Source organism: Indicator indicator, chromosome 2, assembly GCF_027791375.1.
Source record: "Indicator indicator isolate 239-I01 chromosome 2, UM_Iind_1.1, whole genome shotgun sequence".
NCBI lineage: Eukaryota > Metazoa > Chordata > Aves > Piciformes > Indicatoridae > Indicator > Indicator indicator.
The window spans coordinates 31683230-31707137 of record NC_072011.1 but is presented as its reverse complement, the minus strand read 5'-3'; the positions used below and the strand labels follow the sequence as shown (position 1 = coordinate 31707137).

Genomic DNA, 23908 nt, shown 5'->3' with positions numbered 1-23908 from the left:
ATTGAGTCATACAAACAAATGAAGCTGGCAGGTTTTCAGTGTTCTCAGGTGTTACAACAGGTGTGAAAAATGCTGAAATAAGGTACATACAGCAGTGATGACAGCATGGAAATGTCCAAATATAGGTTTGTTAGGCTTCTTTAGGTAGAGATGTCTATATCAAAGAACTTAATCTGGGCATTTTTTGGTGCATTTGCAGTTGTTACTGATAGCTTTGTGCAAGCTAGGAATTATTTGTATCTGTATGCCACCACACTTCTATGTCTTTATGCATGTACATCTGTGCTACATTCCTGACAGTGACATTGCTGGGGAGAGCCGAGGTCTGTCAAGACTCTTCTGAGAAGTGATTCTGAAGTGTGTCACTAACCATACAAGAGACTTCCAGGCTCTATTTCTCTCTAGCTCTCATCAGCTCACAGAGCTATTTCCTATTTACAGATGTCTGATACAGTTATTTAAGAGGCTTATCAGGTGTTCTAGCCCAGCTGAAATTTAAAGAGAACCTTGGTGTTTTCCTGAATGCAAACTTAAATTATCCTGCTTTTGTTTTGACTTGGAAGTAGAGGTAAGATCGCTGAAAACGTGTGTTAAATCACGCAGCTATTTCTACTAGGAGGTCCTAGGCACAGAAGTCCATTGTTTAGTGCTTGATCAAAAAATAACTTAATATTTTTACTAGATGGATGACAGAAGTTTCTAAACAGATCCTGGTTGTTGGCAGGTTGGTTGAACAAGGTTTTGAAGCCAGCCAACTGCAAAAAAAAAAAAAAAAAAAAAAAGAAAAACAACCTGCAGAAAGGTGAGCAAGACACCCAAGTAAATAATTTTATGGCTTCTGTACAGCTGTAGGGTTTTAAAAATAAGGGGCTTTGGGGAAAAAAAAGTCCACCTCACCAATACACATAAAGCTCCAACCCACACTTTTTGACATTTCACTATAGTGATTTTTGTGTTTAGTTTATTTTTTGCCCTTTTTGTTTTTAACTGAACTTTGTTGTGTTATACTTCAGAAAGAGAATGTGTTGGTTCTTATTAGTAAAACTTGTCCAAAAATACTTACTTATATCCATGGAAAAGCTGGTATAAAATACGTGTTATAATAATTGAATGCATCTACAAAGGAAATGATCAACAAGTTGCCTTAGAATATATGATACTCCTAATGGATATATGTTTACCTTGGCTAAAACCTGAGGAAGAACTTTATTTTATGGTCTAATTATTATATATGTTATATAATATATAATACATTACATGTTGCATCTCAAATAGTTGTTTCATGGGAGGTTTGTAAATAGGGGCAGTTTGACAAGCAGTATGTACACAAGGGTACAAAGGACATAAAAAGCAAAAATTGTGAAAGGAGTAGCATTTGACTTCTGTCTAATGAGAACCCCAAACAGCCTTTTGTACCAATAAATAAATCTGTGTGCATGCCAGGGAGTCTTAAATGGCATTGTATAGACGTAAGGAGTTACCTCTGCATTTCTCATAGCAATGTTCTACTTCCAAAGACACCAGAGTAATTTCGTACTGAGGAATTTTTAACATTTTTTTCTTAGCAAGTTGTCCTGGGAGGAAGGAGGTGCAAAAAGGGGATGCAGTATTTTTCAGCCATGTGGTTTTAGCATGGGAGGGGAGAAGTGTGCTGTCACTTCACTGTGCTGTGCTGCTTCTTCCTACTCTTAACTATTCCTCAGCTTCCTCCCTAAACTCACTGTGATCACCTGTGGTAAGAAGCATTGGGTCTTAGTTTAGTTTAGAGCAGACAGAAAAATAGATTTTACCCCTCCCAAAAGGAGTAAAATAAAAATGCTCCACACAGAATTGGAATTTTAAATGGGTATACTATTCACAAATATTTACACTATGTACATGAATGCAAAACACCTGGGTTCACATTTCAGCTTATGACTAGTTCAGTAAGCCAAAAGCCTTCCAACAATTCAGGCTTCCATGCCCTCCCAGGCCAGGCAGCAAACCTCCCTCATGTTGCAAGAGATAAGGATCCACACTTGGAAGGGACAGAGAGGCAGAAAGAAGGCCAGAAAAAGAGCCAAATGATCTCTGTACTCAGTTTATATAGCAGATACAGAGCTTATGGGATAAAATAACGTGGATTACAATTTCCTGCATCTATCTGTTTCCTTGGAGGACTGTCAGCTCTATGGTTGTTAAAGGTGTCTCACCTTAACCCACAACACATTGCTTTATTTTTAATTTTGCTTCCTTTTCAGCAATAACACCGGGAATAATGGTGTCGGTGAGACCAACCAAAATGACTCTACCCAAACAATTCATGACAGTTCAATGGTACAGACTCTGCACTTGCAGAACTCACCTGGAGGAATGGTTAGTAGTGATTTTTCTCTAATAGTGTCTTCACTTTGTGCCCTCCACAGTGTGTCACACAGAGTTTTGTATTGCCAGATACTGATCACTTGAACCATAGGTCTGCCCTCATGAGGAGGAAGGGTCATTCCATGAATCTGCTAGGTATACTGCTGTTAGTCAGCCTTCTCCTAAATGTTTGAGTTTGGAAAGCTGAAACTGGTATACATAATTCTACACTTCTTATGAGGAGTATGTCAGCCCTACAGGTACGAAATAGCCTTTGTAAATCTTGCCAAGAGCAACTGATTTTCATGGCTACTTTGAGAGAAGAGAGAGTCTAATGCAATTAGAGCAGCCTCCCATTGCCTCAGAAGAGATCTGCTTCTGGAGCATTAGTTATTTAGTTAGCTTTGCATGCAAAGCTTACAAAATGAACCAAACACACCTCGTGTTTAACCAAAGCATAACCCCATTTATTTAAATCTGGTAGCTGTGTATGTGAGGTTAATAAGACGTGTGCACTCCATGCCATTGTTTGTTCTTTCTGAATCAAGTGTATGAAGTGACAAAAGGGATGTATGTAGATTATAATATTAAAGAAAAAATAGGAGACGCTCATGAGAAGGTTGAAGATTTAAGTACTCAAGAAGCAGAATAATACTGTCTGTGTAATCTTAAGATACTCCCTATGTATGCTATGATAAAAATCTTTAATTATGTGATCCCATGCTATTTTTCCTACAGGAGTCCTGCCTCAGTCAGTGCAGAGGATGGTTAGTGATCTCTGAATAAGTAGCTATGTGATACTTCATTTTGTCTTTGTATTCCTCCACACCCCCCCGCCATGTTCCTATTTACTACAAACTATTCAAATCCCAGTCTGAATCAAAAATATTTCCTTATTTCCTGGAGTGTTTTTACCTTTTTGTTACATCTGTATGATCACAGACTTTAATAGTTTTCTTTTATAAAATAAAATATTTTTCCACCCTGTTTCTGTCCTCATCCCTGGTATTCTGGTATTTGTCCATTCTGCAAACCCATTTCTTCTTGGGATCTCATCCATGTCTCCCACTCCCAAACATGTGGATTGGGTCTTGTCAAATTTTAGTTTTCTGTTCTTGCTGCTAGGATGCCACCATGAAATTTTAGGAGATAGTAATTATTTTGTCCTAGTTTTTGTGCCAGTCAGCTAGAATAGAGCCAATTTAATTTTTTTCCAGTAATTGTTATTCTACCTATGCACTTAGGCTGTTGAATTTAGAGACCAAAAGTATTACTCTGGAGTACTGTCCTTAGTTTTCAGCTCCCTAGTGAGTTCCCACAGACGTTGACCTGCTGATGAGAATCCAGCACAGGCCACTGAGGTGGTTGAGGAGTAAGGCACACGATGTATGAGGACAGGCAGATGGGATGGTTCAGCTGTTGTAAAGCTGAAACCCTTTGCAAGACCAGAAGAGCTTACTGCTGTCATCAGCTTCCTAGTGGTAAGATAAAGAGAAGATTGAGTATTCTCTTCTCCGAGGTGTCCAGTGACAGAATAAGAAACAGTGGGTGCAAATTTCAGCCATGGAAAGCTACAGCTAGGTGTTAGATTTAATGATTTTTGGTGTATGGTTTGTTTGTTTGTTGGGGTTTTGGGTTTTTTGTTTGTTTCTTTCTGTTTTTGTGGGTTTTGTTTTGGCTTTTTTTTTTGTTTGTTTTTGTTTCTTTTTGTTTTTTCCTCTACCAAGAGGGTGGTCAAATGCTGGAAGAGGTTATCCAGAGAGGTTGTGAAAATCTCCATCTTTGGAGGTGTTCAAAGGTCTACCAGAGATGGCCCTGAGTACCCTGTTCTAACTGTAACTGCTTTGAGTGTGTGTGATGGAGGGGATTTGAAATAATGATCTCCAAAGCTTCCCTGCAGTAAGAATGATTCTATGATAATTGATTCTATTTTTCCGCTGAGAAATTGTTAACAAGTATTGATGCCAGAATTTTCATTTTAGAGCTTTGAAAATTATTTTTTAAAGAATCTTAATTTTTATTTTTTCCCCCAAACATCACACACAATTGCAGTGATGCAATTTGGAGCATGACTGTTCTATAACTGTATCCCTCACCCACCCCTTGCATTTTGTTCAAGGTACATGTCCAAATTTCAGTGATATTAAACAGCTTAACAATGTTGTAATTAACCTTTGATTAGATAGCTGTGGCATTGGTAGATGCTTTTTCCAGAGAACTTAATGAATGCTCATGCTAATTTTGTGTGTTTGTTTATTTTTAGGAGTTGCCATCCCGGGAAACTATTGAAGATCTGAGAGGTATCCGAAAGGCTTTATATCACTTTAAGCATTTGCTTAATCATTGCTTCCTACAAAAAAAGAGGGCACAGATTACCCCATGGCAGGTTTTGGTGTGCACCATGTTAGGAGCTGGATGGAAAGCTCAAGAGAATAAAATCTTAGGGGAACAGACTAAGCTTTCTCAACTGTCACCTCAGCACCTCATGAGCTGTCAGCTCCTCCTCAGATGTTTGGGATGTAGCTTTTGGAAAGCTGCAAGTAGCTCTTCTAATTTTGACATGAGGAGATGAAAGAGCTTTCTCCCACATTCTTGGAAAACTGTGCCTTTGTAAAGTGTTAAACCTGGAATCCAATGTTCAGATTACATACTAAAATCCTTAAAACCTTTAAACATTTTCTGACTGTAGACTTGTGTTGAGATTGTTGACCATTAGCTTTGTAGTGTATACTCCAGCATCCCTTGCTCTTTGCATACAGTTTCAATGCTTGAGATGCCTCGATGTAATTTAGTTTGTTTCCTCTTTGTTAAGGTTAATCACCATATAAATGGGACCACTCAAGAAATTGCACAAAGTGATGTAACAAACTTCTGCCACACTGGCTTACTGTTTCTTTCATCTCTCCCAAGTGGGGATGATTCTGTAAATCATTGTAGTTTCGTTATTAGATGTTTCTTGAGGCATGTTGATTATTTAAATAAATAGACATGCTGCTACACCTGTCCTGACCTGAAAGGGTTCCGGCTTGCTTTTGTAGTATTTCACATGTAGCTAACAAAGATCCTTGCTTAGGAACGGTTTTAATCAGCTACATCATCTATGCTAGGTTTGCTTTACTCTGAATCACATTTTGCTAGTTAAAGATCATACTAAGTTAATGCATAGTGTTCATGTTTGTGAAACCTAAGTCCTATATGGTCTATAATGTATTTTGTTTGTTTGTTTGATTAGGTGTTATGGTATTAGAAGACCAGACTGCACCACTGGTTTCACCTACCTCACCCTGTGTTAAAGCAGATACATTACCTTTTTCTACAGCCTCTGCTTCAAGTGCCGCCGCATCAGCAATAGTGATAAAACCAGCTGCTATAGAAACACTTGATGGTAATGGAATAACTGAAAAAGGAGGGAACAGACAGCTGTGTGGACAGCATGGATCCCAGGATATTCTTGTGAACACAGATGTAGCTAAAAACATCTCCAATATTTCTTCATCACAAGGTGATATTTTAAGAACTGGAGTTTCTTTAGAGCCATGGGACAGTGAAAATTCCGTTATTTCAGACCATTTGAGTAATCCTAAAAGCTACAAAAAAGAGAAATTTTCAGATGGATCACCACATACAGGCTTTACCAATAACTGCCCACAGTGCAATGCCATTGCAACCAAAGATCCTGAGAACATGGAAAGTTCTTGCAGTGCTGGTAGTACCCATGAGGACCTCGATTGCTCAGACAGCGAGACTACTGTTGCAGTTGTGGACAATTCTCTTCCTGTAGACCAGCTCTGTGAGCCCATTAAAATTGTCATCACAATGAGTACCACGCCAAACACCACCTTCAGTGACCTAGCAGGCTCCGTCCACTTAAATGCTCTGGGAACTGAGAGACCAGGCCTTGAGTCTGGTATAGTTACAGCAAGTTGGCCAAGTCAGCAAACGAATGAACAGCTCAGAATCCCTGTTATCACTGTTGACCTGTCTGATGATAGTAAAGGTAAGACTTGTCCAGAGATTAGTGAAAGCGAAAGAACTCCAGAATTCTTAAAGGCAGAGCTGTCATCCAACCAATGCTCTGGCTATGAATCAGGTGAAGCAGTCAAGGAGCACAGCAACCCAGCACATACTCCTTTGGAAACTAACACTTGTTCAGATCCAAATCAAGAAAATGCTTCTGAAAATGTTCAGACTGTGGATTTGACATCTAAGGAAGACCTGCAAAACCTAGACCCACAGTCCTGTAGAACTGCTCATGAGAAGAGGCACATGCGGGTGTTGAGCGTAGACAGTGGGACAGATGTGCTCCTAAGTAAGAACTTCACTGAGGTATCTGACAAAGAAAAGACCTTGCCAACTTCCAAATCGGATCTAGAAGCTAAAGAAGGACAGATGCCAAATGAATCTAACTTTCTAGAGTTTGTTTCCCTCCTGGAATCCATTAATACCTCAAAGATGAAGGTATCTAATCAATCTGCTGTCAAAATGGAAGCAACAAAGGAAAATGGACATGTAGGAGGTATGATGAGTGGTTTACTTCTGGAATAAAGAAGTTGTGACTAGTTACATTATTTATTGCAGCTTAACCTGAGATCTGCAGTAGGACAAGTTCCCAGAGAACTGCTTGTGTTAACAGGGTCAGGGAAGGGCTGGGCTTGGTGGGACAAGCTGATTCAGTTCTTTGAATATTTTTGTTTTCTTAAGGATTTTCCTTTGGACACCCAGTAGGTGTCTGGTATGTGTCTAGTATTCTGTACTAGAACAGAATGCATGTGGTGGGCATGCATTGTTGGAATACCACAAATATCTTACAAAAAAGTGTATAGCTACAGTGTTACACCTGTCCTCGTCCATCTTACCAGGTTCATGTTGATTCCAGCTTTTTTCATACTTATAGACATACACAGACAACTCTTCATCACTGGTGGTGGTTCAGCTTTTAGCTAACATGTCTGTGCACAAACACACACTCTTAAACTTCATGCACATATGTGGGTTGGTTTATGACTTTTTTTTTTTACTTTTTTTTTAATGAAAATAATCCTGTTTGTTCTCAATAGGTAGGAGGGTTTTTTTTTTATTTTGTTTTGGTTTTTTTTTTAATTACTTGAAATTAAAATATTTGGGCGTTAAGGAGGAAAGTTTGGTGGTTGCTTTCAGTGAGAAACCCCAGTATTTTAATGAAAAATGGTCTCTTCTCATGCAAATTCCTATTGCATGTAAAGGCCTTTTATTTAAAACAGCAACAACAAAAATCTCAGCTATTTTCAAAACTTATATGCAATCCAATTTATAGTTCTTACACAGCAAAATCTGGTTTTAAGCTGTCACCTACCTCTGTGACCTCTTTCTGTTAGGAATTCATGTTGGTAGTGTCTTTATCAGCTCTCTAGGCAAAACTAGCAGGACTGTTTCACGAGTGTGTAAGGTGCAGTGCAGTGAAAGCAGGTGCAATCTCAGGGCACTTGCCGAGTGGTTGGTGGAGTTTCTTCAGAAGGGCTGGGCTAAAGTCTCTTCCATCTCCAAAACATTTGGTTTACTTTAGATCCTATAATAAGCTATTCTAAAAAAGTCTGAGAGGTTGGAACCTCAATGCCTATTTTGCATGGAGCTTGGCACCCCTGTTTTACTATGGTATCACTGTTTGTAGGCAGGTTCTAGGGAGTCTGTTCCCAGACTCATTCCCGCAAGAACTTTTTACTAGACGAAAAAGACTCATGATATCAAAGTTTATTAGGTATTTAGAAAGCAAATATGAAATTCATACTCTTACCTTGTTAAAATAAAATTAAGTACATCTGTCTTCTTGGTGTGTCATTTTCTTGTAAATTTCCTTTTGCCTGCTCTTTCCTCTTGCCTGTCTTATCCAATGCATTAGATGCTTTCTCTTTTGCTTGTGTTCATTTTTTCCTTCTACTTTATATTTCTAGTTCTGTGCCTTCCTTTCCCCATTCATCCATTCAGTTTAGCTACTCCTCTCCTGTGCAACCTCCTTATTTGCCCTCCTCTTCATACTGCTTCTCCCTTCCCCTCTATCCTTCTTAGCAATTCACACTTGCTTTTCTAGGCTTTTCTACTCTCTTGAGTTCACCTAAAGCCACGCCCTTCCCACAGCTTGCATTCACTTCTATACTTGTCCTCCTCTCTATTATCTACTGAAATTTTGCTTCTTCTAGGCCTAGTGCCAAAATTCTGGTCTATCTTACTCATCTCTTCCAACTTCTCAGGCTATTTGTTCTGCAGAGCAGTTTTTCTGTCCTGCTTTGAGTTTATCAACCTGCCTGGCTGACTTCAGTCTGTGATCTGTGGTTGCCTAAGATGTGTGCTGAGCAAGCCCTGGTTTTTACTGGAGCTTGCTCAGCTGATCTCCTGCTGAGTCCAGGGAGCCCTGTCAGGTACCCAGGATGCAGGGGATCAGATGTGGGGTCACCTCCCTGTGCAGCAGCATGCAACAGTATGGGGGTTGCAGCAAGCAGATTACAATTTTTGCCATTCCTCAATTAGAAAAATTGAGTGTTTACACAGTAATTTGACTTCTGTGTGATGTAACTTATCTGGAAGAAAGAAATTCTGGAAATATCAGAGGTAAGTTTAAACACAAAAAAGAGTGCAGCTAATGTGGAAAGGGATTTCAGCCAAGTAGCCTAAGGTAGTGTGAATAGCAAAGGTTGCTCCATAAAAGAAAGCAATGGGTGGTCAGAATAAACCGGATTCTGATTCTACAGTGACCAAAAAAGCCCACACCCAAACAAAAAAAACACCACCACAACAACAAACAACAAAAACCCAAACAAAAAAAATTAACCACAAAACACAAGAAAAACAAAACAAACAACAAAAAAACCAAAACCCTAACCAAACCCAATCTCAACATTTTAGCAATATGTGTAGATATTGTGCTTTATGTCTGGCAAACGAGATTCTTTCTATTGGAATCTAAGATCCTGAGAAAATGAGAGAACTCTGCTCTTCCCTCAAACTAAGCTGTTACTGAAAGCAACCTGAACTGAATTTTCTACTTTCCTATTTTCTTAAGTCTGGATGCCTGTGAGATGGTAAAGTTCAGTTGCATACATGTATAATTAAGCATCTGTTCATTTCTGGTGCAGGCTCAGTGAATGTCACACCGAGGAAGAGCAGAGCCAGGAAGACACATGCCCTGCAGGAGCAGGGCTGATGGCTCTGGCTTCTGTTGGAGGCACCTCAGATGGGTGCTATGGGAAGAAGGAAAGTCAATCTGTACTCTTTACTAAGGAGAGGTAGTTCAAAGGCAGTTATTTTTAAGAGCAAGTAGGCTTTGTTTTCTAGGCTAGTCAGAATGTGTTGTTTGCTCAAATAAATTATTGTAATTACTGGTAGGTTCCCCACAATAAGGCTGAATTTTAGGAATGAGAAAGCCTCTAATTTGTTTACAGCCTTGCAATTATGCTTTAAATAAATAGCATCTTGGAACAGATCTAAGTGAACATTATTCCCACATTGAAGAGGTTGTTCAAAGAAAAGGGATGTGTGTGGGGAATACAGAGCAAGTCAAGCTATGCACAAGTTGTTTTGAGGGAAGAGGTTAGTTGTGTTTGGGGTTTTTTTTTTGTTATTTTAACTTTACAAATTGCCTAATTGGCAAAAGCTAATAATAGATGCTTGGTCCAAAAGAGCATGAAATGCACTCCACAAAGGTGTTTGTTAGGCAGTGTGAGAAACTTGCTAGATTCCTGGAAAGCCAGATCTTCAGAGCTATGTGTAAGAGAGTTGCCATTTTGCATAATGTGGTGAAGGCAAGGAAATGTGCTCCTCAGGGCAGTCTTGCAAGTGTGTGAATGCCATGTGTTGGTCTTTGTTATATGGGTGCTCCCTCAGAACTTGTGAGTTCTCTGGACATGGAAGAGATTGCCCTGACTACATAAGCTTGTTCTAGTAGACAGTAAACTGCAACACAAGAAAATGAAAGCCTTGCTTTATGCTACCAAGGATGCTAGATTTAACACGTTAAAATACGGGGCAGAAAAAAGCTGTTAAGAGCTCTTGTGTTGCCACTCCACCTCTTCTAAAGCGTGAGAAAGTACTACTGACACTGTTGCTAAAAATTACTTGAAGGCCAGTTTCCTTTCAGTTTTGAATCAAAAATGCACAACCCATGTAATGAAAGCCTGGTGAAGGGAAGATGCAAAATTTCTTGAGACTTCAAGAAGCGTAAGGAAAAGCTACTTTGAACCCATCTGACATCCCTGCGGTTGAGTAAGAGCAGATGTGCATCAGACTTATGCAGGGCAGAACCTCATGTATAACTCCTCTGGCATAGCTGGCATGTAATCTAGGACAGACAGCGTTCTCACCCAGGGAGCAAAGCTTACCACGGGAGTTGTGGGGACTGTCATGGGAGAACCTCAACTGGAACTACATGGCCTGAATTTAGATGTTTTGCAGGCTCATTTTAGAAAAGGTACTCATTATTCTGGGCAGTGCACAAACCACAATCTCAAGTGAGTTCTTCTGGATCCCAAACAATTATCCTTCTATAAAAAAGACATACTCCTATGCATATTTTTAGGCTCCTCATTTTTTTCCTCTGCATGTGAGGAAGAGTGCTATTGCCTGCCATATAATCATGGGGAAGAGGGATCTTGTGCATTGAGTCACCAGCCCAAATGTCAGCTGTGGTGGGAGGCGACAGCTGGGGAGTTTGCTGGCAGGCAAGTAGCACTTAGGACACAAAACCTTGTCGGGTGCTAGATCTTCTCTTGGAGCAGCTGTGTGCTATCCCTGACTCATGGCAGGGAACATTTGATGCTGCTCTTTGTATGGGGAGGAAATAGGATGCACAAACCAGTTTTCTGAACCTGATACTTGATGTGTTAGGCTTGAGAGGTTGAGATTTAAATATTTCAGTCTTTAAATCACAGAGGTAATAGTATGTTTGGCAAGGTTGACTGACCTTTAAAGAAACTATGAGGTTATTTCAGAGGTCTGTATTCTGACAAAGTTGTTGGATTACTTACCTTAAGATATCAAAAATCTTGATTTTACTCTGCTGCTGGCCTAGAAAATTATTTTGAGCAAATCTATGCTTGTCTCCTTGCCCTGTAACAGTTACAGTGAGTATTGCTAGTTTTTCCTACCACTTCAGGATTAATGTGGTAGTCCTGATGAATGGATAATTCCATCTGCTGCTTCACTGCCCACATTGAGCTTTTGCAGCACTTTTTGGGTATGTCAGGTTCCCTTGGCACTCCTGTTGTTTGGTGAGTGACCAGCTTTAAAGTCAGATTTTTCTCTTCCATATTTGGGCATAATATGCAAATCTAAGAATAAAATATGTAAGATGTTTCTGCTAAAAAAGTTGGTGAAGAAAGGGTTGGCAATGTTCTCCCGAGATATGAATGGGACAGTTTGGCACACGTTGAGCTTTTGTTTCATGCCAGTACTGACTAGCACAGAGTGATTTGAAACCATTATCTCTGCAGCCGAGCGGGCAATAAAATATATTTTAAAGTGAAACTTTCTATTTTGGAGTGTAGTGTTGTGGAAGGAAGTAGCTTCTGTAGCAGAGCGATTAATGAACAGAAGGGACTCAACCTTAATTAGCTTAATTCTGCTTGACCAGATTTCAAACCAGATGGCATTTGAAGTTACAACAACCGTGACATTTTAACTCACAAGGCTGAGTTATAGGTTGACATAGAGATATACAAGTAAAAGATGAAGAAAAACATCTGGAAGACTCTGGAGATAGTAAAAAATATTTTGGAGAAAAGTTACAGAGTAATAAAGTTTCATTCTATTTACCTAGTAATAAGGCAACATTGAAGTAGAAATACACTGACAGCACAATTGCTATGCGTAGAAAGGCTGCTCCATTTCAACTCTAAAACTGTTTTTAGCCTCCTTGTATTGTGGACCAAAGGCTCATCTACAAGATGATTTGGGATACTAAAACCTGTTCCACAAATGAAAAAGTTACATGCGAAAGGAAGTTTTGGTTGTGTAACTGCATTTAACTTGGGATCTCATTAGTCAGCACTGGGATGTTACATTTTTTTAAATACTGCTGTTATTGCTGTTTGAACTGTTTAGCACAGATAAAAATGTTCACAGCAAGTGTCTTACACTCATATGGGATATATGTTTATCTTGGTAAGGATTTTACCATAATAACTAAAGGATGTATCTTGTGCTTCACAAAAAAATTGTGTAGATCAAAAGTTGATTGTTTGTGCAGGACTTCTGAATCACCTTTCCCTAAGCCTGACTTGGCTGTGAATCCTGACAGTTACACCTCACATATCTGAGTCATGTGGCATATAATTTCAAGACGTATTATGAAGTTACTTGCAGAGCCTGGGTCTGAGTTGGGACATCTGCATGGTCAGCCTTGTGTATGCCAGAGGTAGGTGGAGCAGCAGATCGAGAGAGGTGATTCTGCTACTTAGCTCTAGTAAGACCTTACCTGGAGTCCAGCTCCAGACCTTACTGTGTCCAGCTCTGGAGCACTTAGCACAGGAAGGATGTGGACCTGATGGAGTAGGTCCAAAGGAGGGCCACAAAAATAATCAGGGGGCTGGAGCACTTCTCCTATCAGGACAGGCTGAGGGAGCTGGATTTGTTCAGCCTGGAGAAGAGATGGCTCTGGAGAGACCTAATAGCAGCCTTCCAGTACCTGAAGGGGGCCTACAAGAAAGATGGAGAGAAACTGTTTATAGAGGCCTATAGTGTGAGGGGCAATGCTTTGAAACTAGAGAAGAGCAAATTTAGATTGGATGTTAGGAGCAAGTTCTTTACCGTAAGTGTGGTGGAACACTGGAACAGGTTGCCAGAGAGGTGGTTGAGGCTCCATCCCTGGAGATATTTGAAGTGACACTTGACAGGGCTCTGGGCAACCTGATCTAATTGAGGATGCCCCTGCTGACTGCAGAGGGTTTGGACTAGGTGACCTTCAGATGTCCCTTCCAACCCAAACCGTTCTATGATTCTGTAGCTGTGGTAGAAGGCCACAGGGAAGGTACAGGTATGCTGCCCTTTTGTGCTTTTTCAGCCATCTCTTGCTTTTGGAGAGGGTTTTTCCTAACGACTTGGGCTTTGCCAGCATAATTCTGATGCAAGGAGCGTTTGGTGACATAGAGCCAGTTGCATGCTGTGCCACTCCTAGTCTAGACACCTCTATCTCCATGTAAATACTGAAGGTGTAAGTCATTTGGAAGAAAGAGTAATAATAATAATGAAAACATGTAATGAACCTTTCCAGTGCTGGAAGTACTTGCCACCATGATGCTGTCTGATTGGCCTATAAAGCCTGTAAGAAGCAGTACATTCATGTTTTTATTATTATGACTCTTTACCACTGCAGGGAGAAGTCTGCAAGGTTTGTGGTTTGGAATGGAAAAGAGAAACCACTAGATAATCAAATTAAAAAAATCTTTTTAATGGTTCTAGCCCTAGAGCTAATTTTGGGCAATATGAGACCAATTAGGTTATTAAACCCACGGTTTCTGATGTCTATCAATTATTCTTACACCTTGAACAGCCCAAGCCTTTAGGAAGGTGATTTCAATTAGTTGACTGTGGCTCTGTCACCTCCCTCGGGTACAGTTGCGTCATTAAGGGGATGCTTCAGTAATACCACAGTTAAATAATGCACAACTTCTGCTTAAAATGGAGTTTAAATCTTTGATTAGGAAGGGGAAAGGTGTTTTCTGCTCTCTTCCCTGCTTTTTTTCCCCCTCTCTTTTTTATTTTTTTTTCCCTAAATAGAAGAAAGTAGGTCTGGAAGGCATATTGAATTTTGTCTCTACATGACACAAAAGACTAGCCTAAAACGAAATTATACTCACTGTATTTATGGCACAAGAATTTGGGATTCTTGGTCACCATGTGCCTACAGAAAGGGAGCAGGAGTGTCAGAATACTGGCAGTGTTATGAGATACTTTTTTCCCCTTTGTGGGAGCTGAAGGACAGCACCTGTTCCAAGTAAGAGTCACACAGTGTCTTTATTTCCACTGTCCATTCCCTCTTGCTGCTGGTACCCTGGCTAGTGAGCATCTGGGACCTCACTGAGACTCTTAGGGCTTGGTGTTGCTTGCTGTGCTACACATTAAGAAGCGAGATACCTGCTGTGTGTGAAAAGATGTGGAGATACAATTAAAGTTGTTACACTTCTGCATCTCCCCCACCCTCCCCATCCAGAAAGTAAGTGTGAAGTGTCTGCAGTTAAAAGTGGCTGTGTGCAAGTGTCTGAGACAGAAGAGGTGTGTCCTGTGAATTGAAACTGACACAGAGATATCTTAACTCCTGAAGGTAGGCTTATTTGTAGAAGTGTGCTGTTAGATCAGCTGACATGGGTGGAGGAAAACAAGACAGATAATCTGAAAAACGTACATATCCAAAAGCTTGTTTTATTTTTTAAATTATATCAGTTGGCCTAATAAAAGTTTGTCCATCTGCAAACCTAGTATCCCTTTTCTCCTTAGACCATTGTATTTATGACGCCACTATTTATTGGTGTCTCTTGAAGGTTAGCATGGTAATTGTATTGGTGGGAAGTATAGTTTAACACATTTTTCATGGTGAGATTTTTCTGTGTTTTTTTCTTGATGATTAGTTTTCTAAGACATTTAAACAACAGGTATTACAAGAAGTCTGGTTAAGTACATGTCAATATACCTTGTTTAGTGCAAGAAGCTACAGGACTCACTGAAGCATCTCCAAGAAGCACCACAAACCTGATTTATTTACAGATTTATTTATTTGTTTGTTTTTGGTTAAAGTATTTAATTGTGACTGCACATAGTGGTGAGGAAATCACTGTCTTAGTTGCACTTTAAAATCCTAACATGCTTATTTTCGTTTGCAGTCGAAGCACAGTTGCAAAATATTTCTCTCTTCAACATGAATATTAGTAACTAAAAGATTAGTGCTTGAAAGTCATACACATATATGTAAGTAGATGATATATATGTGTAGATAGATAGTATAAATATAGTTAGTATTGGTATTCCAAGTAGGAGAAATTGGGCGAGATGGTTGTGTATGTTTAAAAATATATGGTTCCATATTTTCCAAGCATAGGAAAATCTACTTTGAAATTATTTAGCCAATTTGTGCTTTGTCCTGCACCAGGTGTGTGGCTGATGAGGAAGAGGGATTAGGTAGCTACTTCTTTTCCTGTCCAAGAGCTCTATTTCCTTTGAAAGTGCTACTTTTCTTTTTGTAAAAGGGGAATGGACCAGTGCTTCTGCTTTTCTGCTGCCAGTGTACAAAGCTTGGGTACAAGTTATGGCTCCCAGGGAAGCAACCTCTTCACCGTTCTAGGTTATGGACAAATTACTTCCCTTTGAAACAACAGGAGAAGCAAAACATAAATTCTCTCATTTGTTCTTTGCTTCACCCAACGTGTTCTTGAAACAACCCATTCACGCAGCCACCTAGAGTCAGAGTACCTTCTCATCCAGAGATAATTGTAGTGTTTTAATCTTTTCCATGAAACTAGGAACTACTGCAGTATTTTATGCAGTGATTTAGCTTTTATCTTTTAGATGCTCTTGTTCTGCAGAGAGTGGCTCCACTTCACTGCCCTGTTTTTCAGATAGCCAGATGACGGAGAGAAAAGAAGAAATGGTGGGAACAGAAAAGCACTGTGAGCAACTTCCTAAACAGGAAAGATCAGATGTACAAAGCCAAGATCGTGCTAGTACTAGTCCGGTGCTACCAGAGCCTGCCAAATTTGCAGCACTGTAAGACCAGTTTACTTTACAATTTCGTACTTCAAAGATATGATGTAAGCTGTTTTGTTTCACTGAGTAGAAATGACATAAACTTTTAATTAACCTCTCTTTCTTTTTTGTTTTATTGAGAACAAGAAAAAAGTTCCTTATAGTAGTTTTGAAACATTTTTGTGTCAAGTTACCAGGGCAACAGGCAAAGGCAGATAATCTACCGGGTAACTTCTCAGCAAGACAGTTCTGTCTTGCAAGTAATCAGTGGACCTGAAGCGTCTGTGCAAGATGAGCTGTCAGTGGATGCAATGCATGTTTTCATAGATGAAAATGGTGAGTTTCTGTAGCTGGAATAATTACATTGTGTGAGGAAATTTCTAAAGAAACTTTAGATTCCCTAGAAGGATATTTGTCTGGTCTGTTACCAACTGCATGTTTTTGTGCACGTGAAAGAAAGGGCTTAGTAATTTAAAGGCAGATAAGCAATAACTTGAGCTTTCAAAATCTGCCAGCGACGTTCACAGTGCATGAAGTTAGTTTTTCAAATATCACCCTTGAACAGTGATGCCTAAGCCAAAAGAATACATCTATCTTTGCAGAATGAACCAACCCCTGGCATTTCTCCCTGAGGAGGAACTTTGCACTGGCCTGACTAGTGCAATAATAATAAAAATATTCCTCCTTTTTATTGTTTTATTCTTCAGCTGGTTCAGACTGAACTCTCTGATAATGTGATGATTGCTGTCTTTTGGAGTTGTGTTCTGCTACCCTTTTCAAGAGCATTAATGAGTAACCTGGTCTTGCCCCCATACCTGTGCTTGGTGTGCTGCTGCTGTGCAGATATTCCTAGAGGCTGAAGCCATGATGTATTTCATGCTGGTTTGCTTGCACTCCATGTAGTGCCCTGTGAGGTACTGGCCCTGAAAGGCAGCTGCCCCAAAAGTTGTGCTTCTCTTAAAGCTGCCTTCAAAATTAGTGTGGAGTGAGTGCTCATGGTGTCTGGGTTTGTGATCCCAGAGGTACTTTGATTTTCTGCCTTTAAAATTTTCACTAACTTCTATGTTTTCATTTGTCTCAAGTTTTCGGTTATTGAAATGTTAATTTGCTTTCTGAAGTCTAATGTAAGCCTAGTGCACAGACTGAAAACTGTATTTGTAAATGTGAAATATATGACTGGGGTTTTTTAAACTTTGTGAGTAAACAAATAATCATTGTAGTTGAACTGATTTTTTTCTTCTGTATGTTCTGAAGGGGAAATTAGGTCCTGTTATTTAAAGGCTGGCTGTCAGAAGGAAGGAAACTTTCGACATCAGTTATCAAACTGTGATTGTGTTTCAAATGCTCAGTAAGTAAACCCTTATTTTTAGAAATGTTAGAGTTTTCATTGCTAGAAGCTATGAAACTAATTGCACCTGTGAAAGATGCATGTGAAAAGGAGTACTGGAGAATAAATGTGCTAACCTCTTGTAGAAATGTCAAAGCATGCACTTTGTGCTAAAACAGTGGCTGCTTTGTAAGAATACTGATAGAAGTGAAAAAGAAAATTAGAAGCATCCAATGTTCTTTCATTACTTTCTGGGAATAGCCAGAGTCAAATGTGATCATTACAAATAAGATTGTAAATAAAATCAATTAAGTGGGACCGTTACCAGCTATTTTCCTAACCTTGTCTTGCTTGCTTCCCATGCATGTTGGGTCCTTTGTAGATTTTTTTTTTTTTAATGCTGTGTCAGTATCAGCCAGTGACACTGCTTCCTGTAGGATTCTAGCAGCAGCATCTTTCACCTTACATGAAGTTTCCAATGATAGTTTGCCACTCTGAAAGGTATCTGAACAATTTTCTTTTTTCAAAGTTTTTTTTCAGAGTGATCCACATAAATCTCATATTCATTACTGTGATCTAAAATGAAGTATTTTACTTTGGGGCTATTTCAGTCGTGCAGCTGTCTTTGCTTTACCTTGCACCCTTCCTCCCTTGTTGTATAACTACGAACATGAATCTGTCCTAAATTCAGGAATAGCTTACAGTCCCGTGACATTTATCAGTTAATCTGGTTTTATCAAAAGAAGAACATCTTCCTTCTCATGTAAGATGTCCTTCTGAATCTGCCTTTGCTTGATGCTTATGTGACATCTCTGTCTTCCTCTATGTTAAGTTTGTTTGTAGCTTGTAGACCTCTAGGGACAGGACGTTTTCTTCAAGGGTTTTCCTAAACGTTAACAAAAGCAAATTCAGATATTCTTTACAGCCCTTTATATGTATTTAACTTCTAAAAATGAGCACCTTTGCTGGAAATCTTGGAGTACAGCAGCAGTTCAGATTGGGCAACAGAACAAATCATCAAAGAGGAGTGGGTTCTTCGGAGTGTTTCTGTACTGGAGTCAATGTGAGGGTAGAAGCAGCAGGTCAGGGCAGTGGCATGCTAGAAGCTGTGGCACTTCTGGGTAACGCTGTAGCTGACAAATAAGGAAGAAATTTTGACCAGGGAGGGTATGAACTCTGGCTGTTTTGTCAAGAATAATGTGTTTGTCTTAGGAATTTGCCACAGGTAAATGCCCTTTAACTACATTATGCAAAACTGGATAAGGCATTTAAATATTACTCAAAAGAAACCATTAGAGAAAGCCTTGAGGCAGACTAACTAGTGTTTAACGACCTAAAATTCAAATTACAACTTGCTATTTCTCTCTAGTGAGTTCTACTATTGTTTGCTTCAGTTGGTATTTTACAACAGATTGTTAGGAACTGAAATTACACTAATATTTCTGTGGCCTGTAAACATTATCTACATGGTGTGGCTTCTGAAATCTATTTCTCATAAATAATGCAAAATCTTGACAATACCTCTGTCAGAGAAGGCATGCTGTGTTACAAGGTTGGTTGGGTTTTTTTGTTTGTTTTCGTTTTTGTGTCCTCCTTGCTGTTCCTTTTGCTTGTAAAGGGATATGCTCACAACAATGGATTACAATGTGCTAGAGAAAGCAATGTACAAGTCTGAAGGAAGTCTGTGATTTCTTCCTTCAGAAGCTCTTTTACATTGGAAGTGGTACTGTCAGTGGTCCATCACCTCTTTTTGGCTCTGCAGTGTTACGAGATGATCCAGTTTCAGTGTTAAAGTATATTCCGCTAGATTCTAATTTTAGTTGTTTGGGGTTTTTTTGTTGATGGTGGTTTTTGGTTGTTTTGTTTTGGGGTTTTTTTGAGAGGGGGGTGATGGGGTCTGTTGGTTGGTTGGGTTTTTTTTGTTTGTTTGAGGTTTTTTTAATGAGTTTTTGTTTGGTTAATTGGTTGGTTTAATTTTGTTGTTTGCATTTTCAGCTATGGTACTGTTCTAAGGACCTGCAGTCCTTATCCTGAAAATTTTCAGAACTTCTTCAATATAGCAATCTCATTAATACAGGACAGACTGAAAGAGTTGGGGCTGTTCAGTCTGGAGAAAAGGCTCCAAGGCGACCTTATTGAGGCCTTCCAGTATCTGAAGGGGGCCTACAAGAAAGCTGGGGAGGGACTTTTTAGGCTATCAGGTAGTGACAGGACTAGGGGGAATGGAATAAAGCTGGAAGTGGGGAGATTCAGACTGGACATAAGGAAGAAGTTCTTCCCCATGAGAGTGGTGAGAGCCTGGAATGGGTTGTCCAGGGAGGTGGTTGAGGACCATCCCTGGAGGTGTTTAAGGCCAGGCTGGATGAGGCTCTGGCCAGCCTGATCTAGTGTGAGGTGTCCCTGCCCATGGCAGGGGGGTTGGAACTAGATGATCCTTATAGAATCAGTCAGGGTTGGAAAGGACCATAATAATTTCACCTCTAACCATAAATTGCTTTTTGACAGCTCTCGACAAGACAATGTGTAAACTGTTGTCTCAGCTCATGTTTTTAGTTAGAAAGCAGTTACAGAAAGACCATTTGAATCTGTTTTGGAGTGGGAAATTTGAAATAGTTTTCTCATCCTGAAAATTATTCTTCTGCCTCATTGTATTAAGGTCTTTACAGCTTTTGTCTCTTACAGTGCTTCTGTGCTGTGTGTTTTGAATATGTGCTTGGCTTCTGGGAAGGCAGATAAGCATGAGAAAGTTCACGTTTGTGTAAGACATGTGCCTGGTATAATCATTTTTTGCACAGTTAGTTTAACTTCTCACCAAATGCCAACTTGGTTTATATCTTATCTGTATAGAACAGTTACATTTTCAAATTTAAATTCTTCCCATTAAATTTGCAATGCAGAGTAGAACCCAGAACAATCAACAATAATACATCCTTTTAAAAAAAAGAGTGGAAAGAATGTATACATTAAAGCATTGTGCTTTCTGGGGTCAGGAGACACAAGCTGGAGTTCAGAAATGTCTTAAAATAAGAAAGTGTCATTCTGACACTGTGACAGAAAGCAGGCATTTCCCAGGAATTTCTTTAACTTGAATGTCTCTTGCAATTAAATAATTGGGTCAGTTTTGATTAGAGGCAAAAAAATTTAAAAAGGAAAGATTTTTGAGGTATTGTATTATATAGCTGTTGTGATTTAACCCCAGCCAGTAACTAACCATGACACAGCTTCTTGCTTGCTTTCCCACACCCAGTGGGATGGAGGAAAGAATCTGGGGGAGGGGGAAGACTACCCAAACCACAAAAAACAAAACAAAACAAAACAAAACCTCATGGGTTGATGTAAAGAAAGTTTTAAATGGGGTGGAAAAGGAAAAAATAGTAAGAACTGTGTGGAAATAATGAGAATATCACACATGTGTGCATGATACACAATCAGTTTCCAATCAGCAACCCCTGGACAGCTTTCACTCATGTTTACATGCTGGCCATGATGTATGGTCTGGAATATTCCTTTGGCTGGTCTGGGCCAGCTATCCTGGCAGTACCTCCTCACAACTTACTGTGTCCCTTCAGCCTTCTCACTGGCAGGCATGACAAGCTACTAAGTCCTTGATTTAGTATAAACACTGCTTAGCAACACCTAAAACATCCATATGTTACTAAGATTATTTATTCTCACACTACATTCAAAACACAGCACTTGTACCAGCTAGTTGGAAGAAAAATGACTCTCCCAGCCAAAAGCAGGACACATATAAAGTGGCTTATAAATAGAAGTAAAAGCACAAACCCCTAAAATGACAGTAATTATAATAGTAGAATTAATGATTTTTTGCATGATCTGTCCTCAGTAGAGAGGCTAATAGGGTGCTGAAGTATATTGATGAGAATTTATAAATTTGTCAGCAATCATATGTTCTGTGCACACTTATTTTATGAGGCTAACATTTTAAAACATTTAACTACTTTTCTAAATGTTGTTTCTTTGCATGCTGGGCTTCTTGTTTAGAAGTTTGAGCACTTTAATCATGCATATCCATGAAAAGCTTTGTCAATATTTGATACCTCTCAGTAATGTCGCTGTCCTCAACGTGGGTATGAAATAAATCTGTCTATCTTTTGAAATCATTTGAATGCAAGCAGCTGATCTATAGGCATGTTGTCCTTCCTGGTTTCACATCTATGAGAAACTTTGTTCAAGTAATGTAAACTGTTGCAGTTTCTTTTCTCAAGTAAAATACAATACTGCCTATATCTGCTTCTTTTGTTTATGTTGCCAAAGACAGAAAAAATAAGCTTACAATAAACTTGAGAACACCCATGTAACACACTTTACTGTTTTGATAGTTTCTATGTACCTACAGTACCTATGTTCTATGATAGCTTTACCAAAATGTATTCTACATTTTTGCCATGTATAAAATTGTGTTCTTAGCAATGACAGGCATCAAAATATAATAGTGTTAGATATGAAGTTATGGGTATGTTTACATGATAATCTGAAATACTCTAATGATTAAGCATTTGTTCTTTCTGCCTTTCTTCTTCAAACAATTTTGCAAATATTCCCAATCCCAATGGTAAGGCCTGAAGTAGTTCACAGGCATGATAGCTTGCTAGCACTGTGAAACTCAGATGTTTCCCTCCCTGAGTTTTACTGATGATCTATCACCATGATTGTTATTTCAGCATAGCATTTTGCTAGATAATACGAACAAATTTAATTTCAAGAAGGGCTGGATTTATTTCCAAAAAATGTTTTGTATTTTTCCCATGCTGGTTTGCTCAAGTATTTTGCAGCCCGTCTCTGACATGTTCAGGAATATTCAAATCCAACATGAGAACAGATCATTAGACATCCCTGAAGAGCATGCCCATGCAGAGCCATGCTAGACACCCAATAGTATTTATGTGTGTTTGAGCATTTTTCTCTGCATCCATGTGATTTTTTTTTCTACTTAAAGCACAGAGCTTTCTTTTGGTGTACTATCTCCTATGTGCTATGGTTAACTATGCTTCAATAAATATAGAAGGTAGTCTGCACAAAATCCAGACGTCAATTTGTCCACACCAATCCAGGAAATGCTCTCTGTTATCTGAAAAACAGATGTGTGTATCTCCAAGGAAAAATGAGTTATATGGAGATATTTTTTCTTAAGAAGGAAAAAGATACGGGCTATTTTGTAAGAATAGACTAATTCTGCCTCTCAAAATGAGTATTAGGTCTTCTAAAGCCAACGTCACAGCCTATATAAGCTATGAAAGCATTTGGCCATTTATGTTTCTCTCAAATAATACTCTGAGTTTTAGTGAATGTGATTTATAAAAAAAGTGATTTATAAAAGTAATGTTTGTATTATTGAGCTATTTTCTTTTCTCCTGTGTTAAAATCGTGAGAAGAAAACCATATTTCAGCTCTCAGTTCTGTGCTGGTTGCTGTCATTATACATATGTATTGATTTTAAAAAGATAGAGTTGATGTCTTCAGAGTAGTCCAAGTTTTTACCAACAGTGATTCAACTGTGTGATGCAAAAGCATTTGATTTATTCAAATGCACATACAGACTTAAGTGCTGGACTTCTTTCTAGAGTTTATTCATTTGTCTGGTGATAGTAGCCATAAATTACATCAGGAGGCTACTGTGCTGCATGTGTGTGATGGTAGCTGGAGTTTAAAATTATTATGTAAGATAGGACACAGAAATGGATGTATGGCATACAGCTGATACATTTGAGAAATGGATCAGAAAGTATGATTGCTGAGCCTTGAGGAAAAAAAAAAACAACCAAACGTTTTTCTGTCTTAGCTGCCAGTTCTCCTACCTGCCTAAGTGACACTCAGGATTTCACTGGAGATTGATAATGTAGGTACACACCTCACATGCTGTATACTTATAAAAATATATTTATAAGTATACTTTTATAAGTGTACTTTATATATATATGTAAGTATACTTACATATATATATATATAGGTATACTTACATACTTATAATTATTCTCATTTGAGCCTTCTGCTGCTTTCTTGGTCATCTTTTTTTTTTTTTTAATTTATAGATGTAATTTTTAAAAGACTGTAATGTATGTATGTAATTGTATTTATATATGTTTTAGTATTTCATGTGGTTCATCAATACCAGTACAATTTGTGGATTCATTGCACTTGAATGTTCTGTCTGAACAGTTAGTCCTCTTAAACCCTTTACATTTTTTTAGATGAGGCTTTGACACAAACGCTAAACTTCTAAGAAGCTATGCTATAGTTTGAGTCCAAAATACTTTGCAGGACAGGTAGATAACTTAAAAAAAGAAAGCTTAATTTTTTTTTGTTTGTCTGAGATTTACTTTTGTTATCAACAGCAAAGCAAATAGATTTTAAAATAAGTAGTTGTAGCAAAATAGTGACTAATAAGTACTAAGAAAATAATTTAAGTTACCTGCCAGTACAGCTGCAGAGTGCTAGTGTTTCTGGGCCCTAGGCAAAAGAAAGAACTTCAGGTCAGTGATTTAAATTATTTGATCTATGTTCACATCCCTGAAT

The 23908-nt window shown here is 38.8% G+C and overlaps 1 protein-coding gene across 1 annotated transcript in view; it reads left to right on the top strand.

Annotated features, from left to right (window-relative positions):
- Positions 1-23908, top strand: part of PCNX2 (pecanex 2) — a 162332-nt gene that overhangs the window by 8050 nt on the left and 130374 nt on the right. Inside the window, exons 3-8 of the mRNA XM_054393637.1 lie at positions 2241-2355; positions 4607-4643; positions 5576-6859; positions 15918-16065; positions 16235-16380; positions 17299-17392. Of these exons, the coding sequence (XP_054249612.1) occupies positions 2241-2355; positions 4607-4643; positions 5576-6859; positions 15918-16065; positions 16235-16380; positions 17299-17392 (1824 nt within the window). The remainder of the gene's footprint in view (positions 1-2240; positions 2356-4606; positions 4644-5575; positions 6860-15917; positions 16066-16234; positions 16381-17298; positions 17393-23908) is intronic.